The sequence below is a fragment of the Cetorhinus maximus genome, chromosome 16, assembly GCF_964194155.1.
Source record: "Cetorhinus maximus chromosome 16, sCetMax3.hap1.1, whole genome shotgun sequence".
NCBI lineage: Eukaryota > Metazoa > Chordata > Chondrichthyes > Lamniformes > Cetorhinidae > Cetorhinus > Cetorhinus maximus.
In genome coordinates, this window is record NC_135894.1 from 20050626 (window position 1) to 20063000 (window position 12375).

At 38.8% G+C, this 12375-nt stretch overlaps 2 protein-coding genes across 5 annotated transcripts in view; one reads left to right on the top strand and one right to left on the bottom strand.

The window, feature by feature from the left end:
- Positions 1-4827, top strand: part of LOC144691407 (RCC1 and BTB domain-containing protein 2-like) — a 60634-nt gene extending 55807 nt beyond the window's left edge. For all 3 annotated transcript variants that reach the window (XM_078559468.1, XM_078559467.1, XM_078559469.1), the window contains exon 12: positions 1929-4827. In XM_078559468.1, the coding sequence (XP_078415594.1) occupies positions 1929-2069 (141 nt within the window). In that variant the 3' untranslated portion in view covers positions 2070-4827. The remainder of the gene's footprint in view (positions 1-1928) is intronic.
- An 830-nt stretch (positions 4828-5657) lies between these two features.
- Positions 5658-12375, bottom strand: part of rb1 (retinoblastoma 1) — a 237032-nt gene continuing 230314 nt past the window's right edge. For both annotated transcript variants that reach the window (XM_078559465.1, XM_078559464.1), the window contains one exon: positions 5658-7991. In XM_078559465.1, the coding sequence (XP_078415591.1) occupies positions 7918-7991 (74 nt within the window). In that variant the 3' untranslated portion in view covers positions 5658-7917. The remainder of the gene's footprint in view (positions 7992-12375) is intronic.

Below are 12375 nucleotides of genomic sequence, written 5' to 3' on the forward strand. Positions count from 1 at the left end.
CCCCTGGACACCCCCAAATCCTATCTACCTGCCTTAGACACTTACCTGCTTTACGGCAACGAGTGCCGTAAAAAAGGGGGTGGGGCCTCCTTGAATATTCTGAGTCTAGACTTCGCTGGGGCCTGTGAGGATTCTCTTGATGCGGGCCCCAAGTAGCTCCAGCGAACAGAAGTGTCACTGTTATTTCAAGACCAGGTAAGTAGGTATTGGTTTCTTCTAATTTCTGTGGGCCATCTCTTTTCGATGCTGGTTAGAAGTTACGGCCCATAGATTTTAAAAGCCCAGGCAAAGTAACACAATACCCTGAACAGTACTAATAATTAAGGCACCACTTTAATTTTGATAATTCTTTCCAATTCAACATTTCCTAGAAACATATTCAAATAGTGCAAAGTTTAGGAATAAGAAGGGTAATTTTTCCCAGATATAAACTTAGTCTGCATCAGTTCCAGTTAATGCAATCCTCAACACTGGGTGTCATTATGTCCGCCACTGACGGTATCACAGCTGTCAAAATGTGACCAGTTTTCAGAGCAGGTTGTTGGATGCGGATTGGCTTGAACTCTTAATAAAAAGATTATTTCTTTCAGCTTTGTAGTTGCTGAGCATCAACTAGGTAGGGCAAAGCTGGAAGAGCTGCGTAATTGTAATAATGTTAGGTTAACAGCCCTCCTCATGGATTTAGTTTTGTTATCACTATGCCTGCAAATTACAACTCATCCACACTTATAAGTGAACTTCTCTCCCTCCAGATGCATCAATTTTAATCCATACACTTACTTAACATCAAATGTGTGTAAAAATAAGAATGCTGATGCAGTTGCTTTGAATATTTATTCCCTTTAAAGTATTAATATTTTAGATTAAAATGTTTAACAGTTTAATGACACTGTTGAAATGCTGCCAGCAAATCCCAAAGACTGTTTTATTTAACTACCCTCGGTGCCATCAATCCTGATAACTGAGAGTCTACAGATTCTAATTTAATGCAAATCGCAGCAAAATACAACGAAGTGGGATTGAGTGCATGTGGAGTGGAAACATGATGGATCCTGGTGGTGTAATGTAGGGTCCTGCATACCCTTCAGTGATGTCTTGCCTACCACCAGGGCTGCATGTGCTACAGTTTGGAAATCCTTACTCTAGTGTTATTTGTCTTTCCCAGTCCTCTCTGCACCTGGTTTCTTCTCTCTAATGCTTTATCCTGGTGTCCCTTCCTATGCCAAATTAGTTTCAACCCTCATCCACAGTACCAGTTATGCTTCCCACGAGGGCACTGGTCTCAGCCTTGTTCAGGTGCAACCCATCCGGCTTATACAGGGCCCTACTGCCCCAAGGATCTGAAACCCTCCCTCCTGCACCATTCTTTCAGTTGCATGTTAAGCTGACTTATACCGTTCCTCCTCACTCGCTTGTGGCAGTAAGATAAGAGTAATCCAGAGATTTCTACCTTTTTGAAATACTTTTTAACTTCTTCCCTCACCCCTGAAAAGTCTCTTCAAGATATCAATGCTTTTCTTTTCTATATCTCTTTTCTTTTCCATGATTCTGCCTGTCCCCCTTCTCAGGTAGTCAGTTAGTCTACAGAACTATCCAAAATCCAGCAAAAGAAGTGTTTCCCTTACCCTCACCCACCATAACATTTAAGGCGCTAGATATAAAACTGAATTGTCATCCAATTCAGTAGTCCAAAGATTGCAGCCACATTTGGTTTGCTGCAAACCACCTTTATTGGAGCAACAGCACAAAGTAATGCTACTTAAAATGGACTTTGGGTACATTTTTTTCCCAGTAACTTTTCCTACAGTAGGTTAATAAAAGGAACAATAATCAAGGTCTGTCTAGCTTGTCACCTTTAAACAATGTTATGGGTAATTAACTGCTTTGAATTGCTTTTGGATAAATGAAGTGCTGAATTGTTTTTCCAGGGGTTGGAAGAGTTTTGCTTTAAGTTCTGTGTCAATCATTTGACAGCCGTGACACAAACACAGGGCTTTTCGGACATGGACCATGAGCTCTTGAAGAATTTCATCAGCAAGGCTGGGAAGCACGGGGCATTCCGGAATTGAAGCAGGAACTTGAGCAGACACTGAATGCACCGGAGTCTCCCAGTCGTCTTTGTTAGTTTTTTTTCTTCCCCTCTCTAATTAGTTTATCTGCCCATACCCCTTCAGGCATCTGCCCTGGCAGGGTTAGAATTCTAGAGGTGCCAAATGTGCCCAAGAAGCTATTATTTCTTTATTAAGCTTAAACAGGCTCCTCAAGTAGGGAAGTATTACAGCTGAGTTCTTTGCTTGGTATTTAGCAGTGCACAATTCTAGTGAGAGTGTGCTCAACAGTAATCTGGAGATGGGTCCTGTCTGACTTTTTTCCCTTCCCTAACTGCTGACAGTTGCAGCACCACTCTCCACTGCCCTAGATGAAACTCAGCACGGACCAGCGACCAAACCTGGAACCTTCCACATCTGAATGGTTCAGCTACTCGTGCAAGAAAGGAATTGGTTTTGCTTTTGAAGAAATCAGCATCACAAGTGAAACATGAGATTATGCCAGTCATTCTCTTAATATGTTTTGCACGTGGCAGAGTGAAGGACTTCCGAATTCAATCTAATGTGCAATTCAGAACTAAGCATCATGGTTTTGCTTTAGGAATATCCTTATGATTCCTGTAGTTGCTGATTTCATATCATGGTGTCCACTTTAAAACGAGTGACAAACCATTGTGTTATTTTAGTAAGAATTTTGCAATCCTAAAGATATGTTTTCCTGAATCAATTTTTGTAACAGTGAAAACAAAATGAAGGATATCAGCATATTCTAGATGACTCATTAGATTATAAGTTTATTAATAATAGTAGATAGGAATACTAGATTCTCAGCAAAAGGCACTTAGTGCTGTATCAGTAGACATCTTAAGGAGCTGGATAACCTTAATTAGCAAAGGGATGGAGAGAGGGAGCAATGTCAACAGATAATTGAATGTTTTATGGACACAATAAATCCTTTGGTTGCTGGGAATATCAGCTATGGCATACAATTGGTCATTTAGAATAACTATGCTATTACATCAATGGTGAGATGTTTTAGTAGATTAGTGTCAAGGGATAGAGCTTTATCTTCAGGTTTTGGTTGCAACTAGTCCCTTCTCACAGCTTAAGTGAACAGAGTAGAACTCCTAGGTTTTCTTTCTGATATAGCGAGGTGTTGCAGCCCCCTGACAGTTGAACTTTCCATCTATCAGTAAGGAAATAAATGCATTTGAATTGCCCAGTGTTTTAAAGCTGATTTTATTCTGACTGAGGGAGGATATTCCATCACTTTCTGGTTCTTTTTCTGTAGTCGAGGCACAGCTGAAGCGAAGTTACAGTATCTCTCAACACTCTAAATCAGTAAACAAACAATCTTAAAGAACATTACATTATAATATAAAATAATGTAATTATATTACAATATGCAGAAGAAAATCTCCTAACCATTGTATGTGGATTCTTGGAAGCAGAACGGCCAAGTGAATTTGTTTTAAACATTTTCGTTAGAGACGATCTCTAGTTGCTGTGAATTAGTGACAGTAGAGTTTCTTTAACTGCTGCTTTAAGTCAGTTTTGGTTCCCTGAAATTTGAAGGCAGTCTTTGAAGAGTTATTGTCCACAATCTCACATTTGAATGCAGTTGGATGATTCTACTTTGATCACATTTTTTTGTTGTATTAGGAAATGGTTTGTGCTTAAGGACTGTTAAAACCTTACAGGTCTTAGGCCAGAGCATTCCTTGGAGCTGCTCCAGATCTCTTGCTGTTATTTCACTGAAAGACTGTACAAAGCAAACTCACCAGCTTCAGGGAAATTACCAGCCTTGATTTCCAGGATCCTACAGGTAGCATTCTGCTAAAGATACTGGGATATTATGTGTGGAAGGGACAAAGTGGATAGACCCTTACATAATGACTATTGGTCTGAACTATCTTATCTCCTTGTTCCATCGAGTGGAGATCTAGCTGAAGCTGCAATCCAGCTTCCATCTGAGGCTAACAGATAGATGAGTTATGTGCAACTAATTTTGTGTTGGTTTGAACTAGACTCACCTGAGGGTAGATTTAATACTGGTGCAGATTTGAATACACCAGTACAGAGGTGGACTTGCACTGAATTTGTTCCATTGTGTCCATCCCCAGTTTCTGCAATCCATGATGTCCATGTACTTCAATTTATCTCTCAATCTGCATTTATACTTGAACTGAGTGAGATTACAGCACTAGGTGTCTTAATTGGTTCAACACTTTAAGGGGGGTATGTGTTGGGTGAACATTTGACCGTTGTGTATTAGGGCCCAATTGCAGAGGTTTAATCATGTTAGTCATTGCCAGCCAAAGGCGGATATAGATAATAAATATGCATTTAAATCCTTCTAATAGTTTAACAACATACAAATTTAATAACTGGAAAATGTAATTTATAAACCAATTTAGAGAAACAAATCTACCTAAATGTTAATGCTGCCTTCAGTTATGTTTTTTATTGTCGTGACTGCTGTATCGCAATTTGTTTACCTTCAGCTTTTTGTGTTACAAATAGTGACTTGATCCTTTGTCAAATTTTATTTTCCCTTGAGAATGTGATTTTTGATTTAAAAAGGTGTAATGTTAAATTGTTACTTATACTAAAGTATAAAGTGTTCAGTATAGTCTGTTTATTTACATTGAATCACATAACTGGCTATGAAACTGGACGTTGTTGAGACTATTACTTGTATAATTGAAGCTTCTGACAGCACTTATTCTTTGACTTGTACTATCATTTAAAATAAAGGATTAAAAGTTGCAAGGTGGAAGAGGATACCATTAATTATTTATTTGGTATTTGTGTAGCACTAGGTGGGTCATTTGAAGGTAGGAACTGTTGCTGGGCATACAAACTAACAATGCACACTAATGTGGGTAGTCAGCAAATATCATGCTGGGATCCTGTTACATGTGCGCAAAGCTCATGGGACAGATGCCAGATATTTGTAGCTTCCAACTGTGGCACTCATGCCATAATTCGGGTATAGGATCAGGACCTGAGCACACTGGCACCAACCGTACTGTGCAAGGATCAGATTATATACTAAAACAGGTGTTTCCAACATACAGAACACTTCCTTCCGTGTGGCCATTTGTCAAAGCAGAGAACTGTGCTGCTAAATTTTATGCTGCAGTGATCCTCCTCCCCCAATCTGACACATTATTCAATACAGGGGTATTTTAAGAGATGTGCTTCCTTAGAAATGATTCGAACATTGGAAAATGGGATAGAGAGCAAAATTGGAGATTTGGCCCATTCTGCTCTTTTGTTAGCTGTGGCAGCTTCACCTTTTTGATTCCAATTTCCAGCTCCACCTATGGACTTGCAGCTCAACGTATCACCAGCTTTAAAATAGGAGAGGAAATTAAGTTACTTCACTTTGGTTTCATTATTTTAATATTTCATCTACCCTTGCTTCAACTAGATGAAACCGTCTGCAAGTAGCAGAGGTGTACTGTTGAGTTCTTACGTAACTGACGGAGACAAACATTATGACAGCGAACACATCTGCTGGAATTCTTTTTCAAAAAGAGGATAGACTAATAATTGAGCTTGTGCTCCTGAATCTTCGGCTATAACAAAAAATAACCTTGTACAGACACTTTGCAGATTTTTATTTACTGTATAAAAAATTTATAAAAACAGTACCTTAATTCATAATGTGCAGTACAAATAGATTTCTTGCTGAACAAATCATGAGTACAGACTTCTGCATGCTTTTAATCAGAAATATAGGAAGATATTTAACCCACATACTGATTAACCATTTATATTCAACGATAAATTAGATCCATGAATTATCTGCATGGATGATGTTGAGTTATTACAGATGGGAACAGTGTCCCAAATTTTCACAGTCAGCTGTCACAAACACAAAGCAATCCACCATTATAGTCATCCCAACCGTCTGAGTCATTAATACAGCCAGTTCAGGGGGCAATTTTAAAAGCATTTACCACAAGTCCAATATTACTGCACAGATCTCACTTCATAATTTGTTCATCAAAACATTTGAGACCTTCAGCAACGTTTTATTTTAGTAGTCTGCATTTCAATTGTGAAGGCTAAAAATCTTGTATGTCTGAGGTATATAAGCCAATGCTCAGTAATGTGGCTTAATATTTCCTTCGTATTCCTTTGTACATAATGCTAGTAACACCTGTTGATACCTCTGCAAAATTAAATAGTGCATCAGTTTAAAACTCTGAAAAACAGAATCTGGTACCATTTCAATGCACAAATCAAAAGCAATAGTGCAGTTCACCACATCATTACATCTTACTCATATAGATATCAAACTTGGCTTTGTGGTAGTATAGTTGTAGGTTCAAGCCCCGCACCATGGACTTGAGCACATAATCTAGGCTGACACTTCGTATAGTACTTGAGGGGGCGCTGCATAGTCAGAGTTGCTGTATTTTATGTTAAAATTGAGGCTCTGTCTTCCCTCAGGCGGATGTAAAAGATCCTATGGCCCTAGTCAAAGGACAGAGAAGTTCTCCCTGTGCCATTGCCAACACTGATCCCTCAACTAACACCTTAAATGGATGATGGGACTTTGCCATATGCAAACTGTCTGCCACATTTCCTGCATTATATTGGCTGTAAATAAAGGACATCCTGAGGTTCTGAAAGGTGCTATATAAATGCAAGGTTTTTCTTATTGCAAACTTAAAGCATTTGTATCATTAACAAAATTGATAGGCACATTGCTTGCAACTTGAAGACAATTCAACTACAAACTTCTTTCTAGTTTGTAAAAAGTAAAATCTTAGACATAAATAAAAACATTAATAAAATTGAAATTGCACACATTGTGCAAATGCTAGATATTTAGGGCCATATTTTCCTCCTTTATGATTAGACTGTTAATTGCCTTAATTTCATCAGTTTTTACCGACCCACAGATGATTTCATTTAACATGGAATTTTTACTAGAGTTTGAAAAATGACTAATCTGAACACATAACAATGAGCCTCCCAGCATTTAACCAATAGAAACGCAAATGTTTTGTGCATCTAATTATAGTGTACAAAACTTGTTAAAGGTAGTTTTTTGATGGAATTCCACTTCATTGACTGGACACAAGGTCTTGATGAACGTAAGAAATGCAAGAATATTTGCAACAGGGCAAACTCAAATTTATGCCAGATACAAACAATGTGGATGTGCATCACAGACTCAACTACTGAAAGGACCCAGCAGGAGCATTATAACTTGAACAGAGCATCAAGCTAAAAGTAGCATCCTTTCTTTATATGCAAATATAAGTAATGAATTTTGAAATGGGAGTTGTTACATTGACAGAGAAATACTGAGAATGTAGCAAGTAATGTTATATTAAAAGGAACAGACTAACGCAAATCACATGAGATATGCCAGAGAAGGGAAGCACAGGTGAGTGGAGCTGAAAATTTAGCAGAGGTGGAGGTTGCTGAGGACCAGCTAATATACTCTGTGCAGGTTTAGTGTACTCAATGCCCCTTGTGTGTAGCTACAGGGTTCAGATTATTCTGGGGTAATTTTTATAAACAATAAGAGTAGTGGTAAAAGTCAGAAGGCAAGTAAGATACTTTCTCCCTTCAGTCTTGCTCTATTGTTTACACTTTTTATTAAACTTCACACAGAGGAAAATATGACCTTTAAGGCATAATGTTTAGCAAAATAATTTTCTAAAATGACTTAAGAAACTTTCTAACTGGAGGTTATAAAAAGAAATAAACCCCTGGTAAAAGAAAATCTGTGAAAAGAAGGAACATAAATCAACCATGACCAGAACTGATGAAGATTCTGCTGCAGAGGATCATGCTCATATGCAGTGCAGATTCATTCCTGAGTCAGATGAGAGGGCTGAAGTCAGTTTTCCTCCCTTTTCAAACCACCATTCCCATCTTTCAGTTTCTGCTCTTGCATCTTGCTCCTTGTAGATGCTGTACAAAGATATTAACAAGACTGTTAGAATGAAAGAATCCTATCTCATATTACTTAGACTCAAGAGGCTGATCCAGTTTAGTCTACCCACTTATATTGAAGAGTACTGGAACTATAATATGAGTAGAATTTATGATCTAAATTTTACAGCAACCATGTTATACCTAGATGGGGATCACATCCATTCACACAGAATCACACAGTGCAGAAGAGGCCCTTCGGCCCATCGAGTCTGCACTGACACGTGAGAAACACAGCTTAAAAACTTGTAGTATATGTGTCTTGTTTAATGGATGTTGATATGTTACATTTCTCTACTTGACTAGGTGACCAATAAAAGCACTCTGAACCTGTTAAATTATTTTACAGATCTATTTATCTTTTGGAGAAGAGGGAGAAGGTCAACCTTACTTTTTAAATCATCTTCTGGATTCCCTTGTTATTTGGACCCTTCAAGCATTTTTAAAAATTATTTCTCTTTGTGCATCTTAGATTACATCACTTCAAAGTCTCCCATGTTGTAAACATCCTTTTGCCACTCATCCTCTCAAATACTTTAATGTAACTCATGCAAAGAGCAATTTAGTAAGAGATACATAGAGCAGGGGAATAAAATCAAATGAACTAGTTATAAATAGGGGATAGACTGAATAGTTGGGGATAGAATGGACAAAAAAAATACACAGGTGAACGAGTAACATTAAAGCAAAAAAAAGTTTTAAATACATGCATTGCAATCCACTGTGAAAAATAAAATATTTTACAGCAAGAATTAACAGAAACCTGTATGGAAACTGGACAAAAATAGAAAACAAACATGTCTGTATATAATTATATTTAGATAGGTAGCTAGGGGATTGAAAAGAGAAGTTGTGAAAAGTTAGGTGCAGTGGCAATAATGGTTAAAAAGGTTATACATGTTGTACAGAGAGAGATGATGTAGATAAGGAAGGAGTACAGACAGGGAAGATGGTTGGAGGTGAAAGGTTAAAAAAAGGGCTTGTTACATAGAGCGGTATCACACCCCTACAAATTATGGGAAGGAAATTTATAGTCAAATCAGAGAGATGAATCAGCATAACAAAATAATTGTTTTAGGAGATTTTAATTATCCACTTATCGACTGGGACAGAGGAAGAGTAAACAGGAAAGGGAATGGAATTTTTAATGTATAAAGGGCATCCTCCTCAAGGAGTGCATTGGACTTATGGGGGAAAAGAGGCTGTTAAATGTGTTTAAGGATATTAAAGTAGATCAGATAGATAAGCTAAATGTGGGCAAACACCTTGAGAGTAGTTACCACAATATGGTAAGGTTTAAAATGCAACTTGTGAGGAGGATAGTGAGTATAAAACCTAACTGACTAATTAGGGTACATTTTAGAAAGATGAGTGAGCTTATTGGGGGGAGGTGGGAGAAATTGGTACATAGGATTGTACAGCAACAGTGGGATGGTTTTTAAAAAGAAATTTAAACGCTACAGAATAAATGGTATTTCTTAAAAGGAAACAACCAATACTTTTATGATGCCATGGATAAATAAGTTGAAGAAGATAGCCTGATGCCTGTAAGAACACTAATTATGGAAAAAAAACTATAAGAGAATAAGAAAGAGAAGTTAAGAGAGTGAAAACGTATGAGGCAAAGTTTGCAAAAAAAAAACTTCAAAAGGAACAGCGTGATCAATAATAAGAAAAATGAAATGGGCCGATAAATGCAATTAGGACTATTTGCTTGTATGAAGGGTAAGTACTGGTTGGGTCAAATAGCCTGTATCCCTGTTGTAATTCCTTTGCGTATAATTTGACGGCCAGAACTGCACACATATGGGGTCACATTAAAACAGTATTCAGCAGCAATACACCCACTCTTGACCTCTATTTTATCCTTCTGATATGACAAACCACATTCTTTCTTAACTGCATTGTCACAGTGAATAATTGCTTTTTGAATTATCCACAATAATACCAAGCATGATTAAATTAATTGTAACCGTTCTAATTTTGGCAAAATTAGATGAAAATTTACGATATCTGAATAATCAAAAACACAAGATCATAATCTTAACAAGTGGTTATGATTAATCATATGACAGTATGTGAATTAATCCTGAGCAATGTTAGCATAAGCCCTCGTAAGAGTGTACAGCATTACTAAATGACTACAAGAGTTGAGAAATAGGAGCATGTTTGGGCATCTCCAGTGAGTTGACAGGATCATGCACAAACACATTTCAACTTGTTGACAGCATCCTGAGTGGGAACAGAACCATTTCCCGAGGCTGGGAGGGAAAGTAATCCCAGGAGTTTAATCAAGTTATTCTTCATTCTGTTGTTGGACAGCTCAACTCACCATCGTGGGAGCATAACTTTAGACAGCCTTGTATATGTCACAAACTATTGTCAAGTGCAGGCTTGTTACTGACTCTCACTCACTTTCTGACGCAGAAGATAATTTATTGTGCTGGAAGGAAAGACTGAACAGGATTCCAGAGGATTGAGGAGGACCCGATAGAGGTCTTTAACATTATGAAGGAGTTTGACAGAATAGCCATAGAAAGGATATTTCCATTTGTTGGGGAGACCAATACTAGGGGTCATAAATGTAAGGCAGTCAACAATAAATCCTCTAAAGGAATTCAGAAGTAACTTCTTTACTTATTGGTGATAATGTGGACATGCATTGAAGAGGAATCTAGATAAGCACATGAAGGAGAAAGGAATAGAAGGATATGTTGAAGGAGTGATGTTAAGTAAATTGAGTAAGAGGACACTCATGTGGAGCATTAACCAGTTTGGCCAAATAACCTTGTTTCTCCACAATCTATGTTTAAACCAGCTGTAATTTTTGTGCATTTCTTTATTACTTACATAAGAAATGTGGCTGTGATTTTAGCACCAATTTGCCACCATGCAGAGTACATTTGAAGTACTAACTCAGATTGTGGGATAATACTTATGCCCACTCGCAAATTCTGACATGGGTTTAATATCGGTAAATTGAAAATCATCATGAATAAAACAGCAGTTGGACCAATTACTGGGGGCAGGGAGGGTTAATCTAATTAGCTTTGTCTAGCTAACTATGTTCCTACCAGTTCCATTATTCGCACGCTCAGACTGACGGTTAATTGACACTGGTGGTATAAGGTAAGTTATGATGGGAGGCTCTTCTAAGATAATTCACAGTGAGTCGAAGCTAGTGTGCACTCCTGCAGCAAGTGAGTCTATGTGGGATTGAAGGGTAGTTCCACAATTTACTGATGCAGATCTGTCTTTTACCTCGACAGTTTATAGTTTGATTCTTTTTTTTATTCATTCATGGGATGTGGGCTTCGTTGGCTGGGCCAGCATTTATTGCCCATCCCTAGTTGCCCTTGAGAAGGTGGTGGTGAGCTGCCTTCTTGAACTGCTGCAATCCATATGGTGTGGGTACACCCACAGTGCTGTTAGGGAGGGAGTTCCAGGATTTTGACCCAGTGACAGTGAAGGAACGGCGATATATTGCCAAGTCAGGATGGTGAGTGACTTGGAGGGGAACTTCCAAGTGGTGGTGTTCCCATCTATCTGCTGCCCTTGTCCTTCTAGATGGTAGTGGTCATGGGTTTGGAAGGTGCTGTCGAAAGAGCCTTGGTGATTCCTGCAGTGCATCTTGTAGATGGTACACACTGCTGCTACTGTGCGTCGGTGGTGGAGGGTGTGAATGTTTGTGGATGCGGTGCCAATCAGGCGGGCTGCTTTGTCCTGGATGGTGTCAAGCTTCTTGAGTGTTGTTGGAGCTGCACTCATCCAGGCAAGTGGGGAGTATTCCATCACACTCCTGACTTGTGCCTTGTAGATGAAGGACTGGCTTTGGGGAGTCAGGAGGCGAGTTACTCATCGCACTATTCCTAGCCTGATCTTGTAGTCACAGTATTTATATGGTTAGTCCAGTTCAGTTTCTGGTCAATGGTAACCCCCAGGATGTTGATAGTGGGGGATTCAGTGATGGTAATGCCATTGAACATCAAGGGGCGATGGTTGGATTCTCTCTTATTGGAGATGGTCATTGACTGACACTTGTGTGGTGTGAATGTTACTTGCCACTTATCAGTCCAAACCTGGATATTGTCTAGGTCTTGCTGCATTTGAACATAGACTGCTTCAGTATCTGAGGAGTCACGAATGGTGCTGAACATTGTGCAATCATCAGCAAACATCCCCACTTCTGACATGTTGGAAGGAAGGTCATTGATGAAGCAGCTGATGATGGCTGCGCCGAGGACACTACCCTGAGGAACTCCTGCAGTGATGTCCTGGAGCTGAGATGACTGACCTCCAACAACCACAACCATCTTCCTTTATGCTAGGTATGACTCCCAACCAGTGGAGAGTTTCCCCCCTG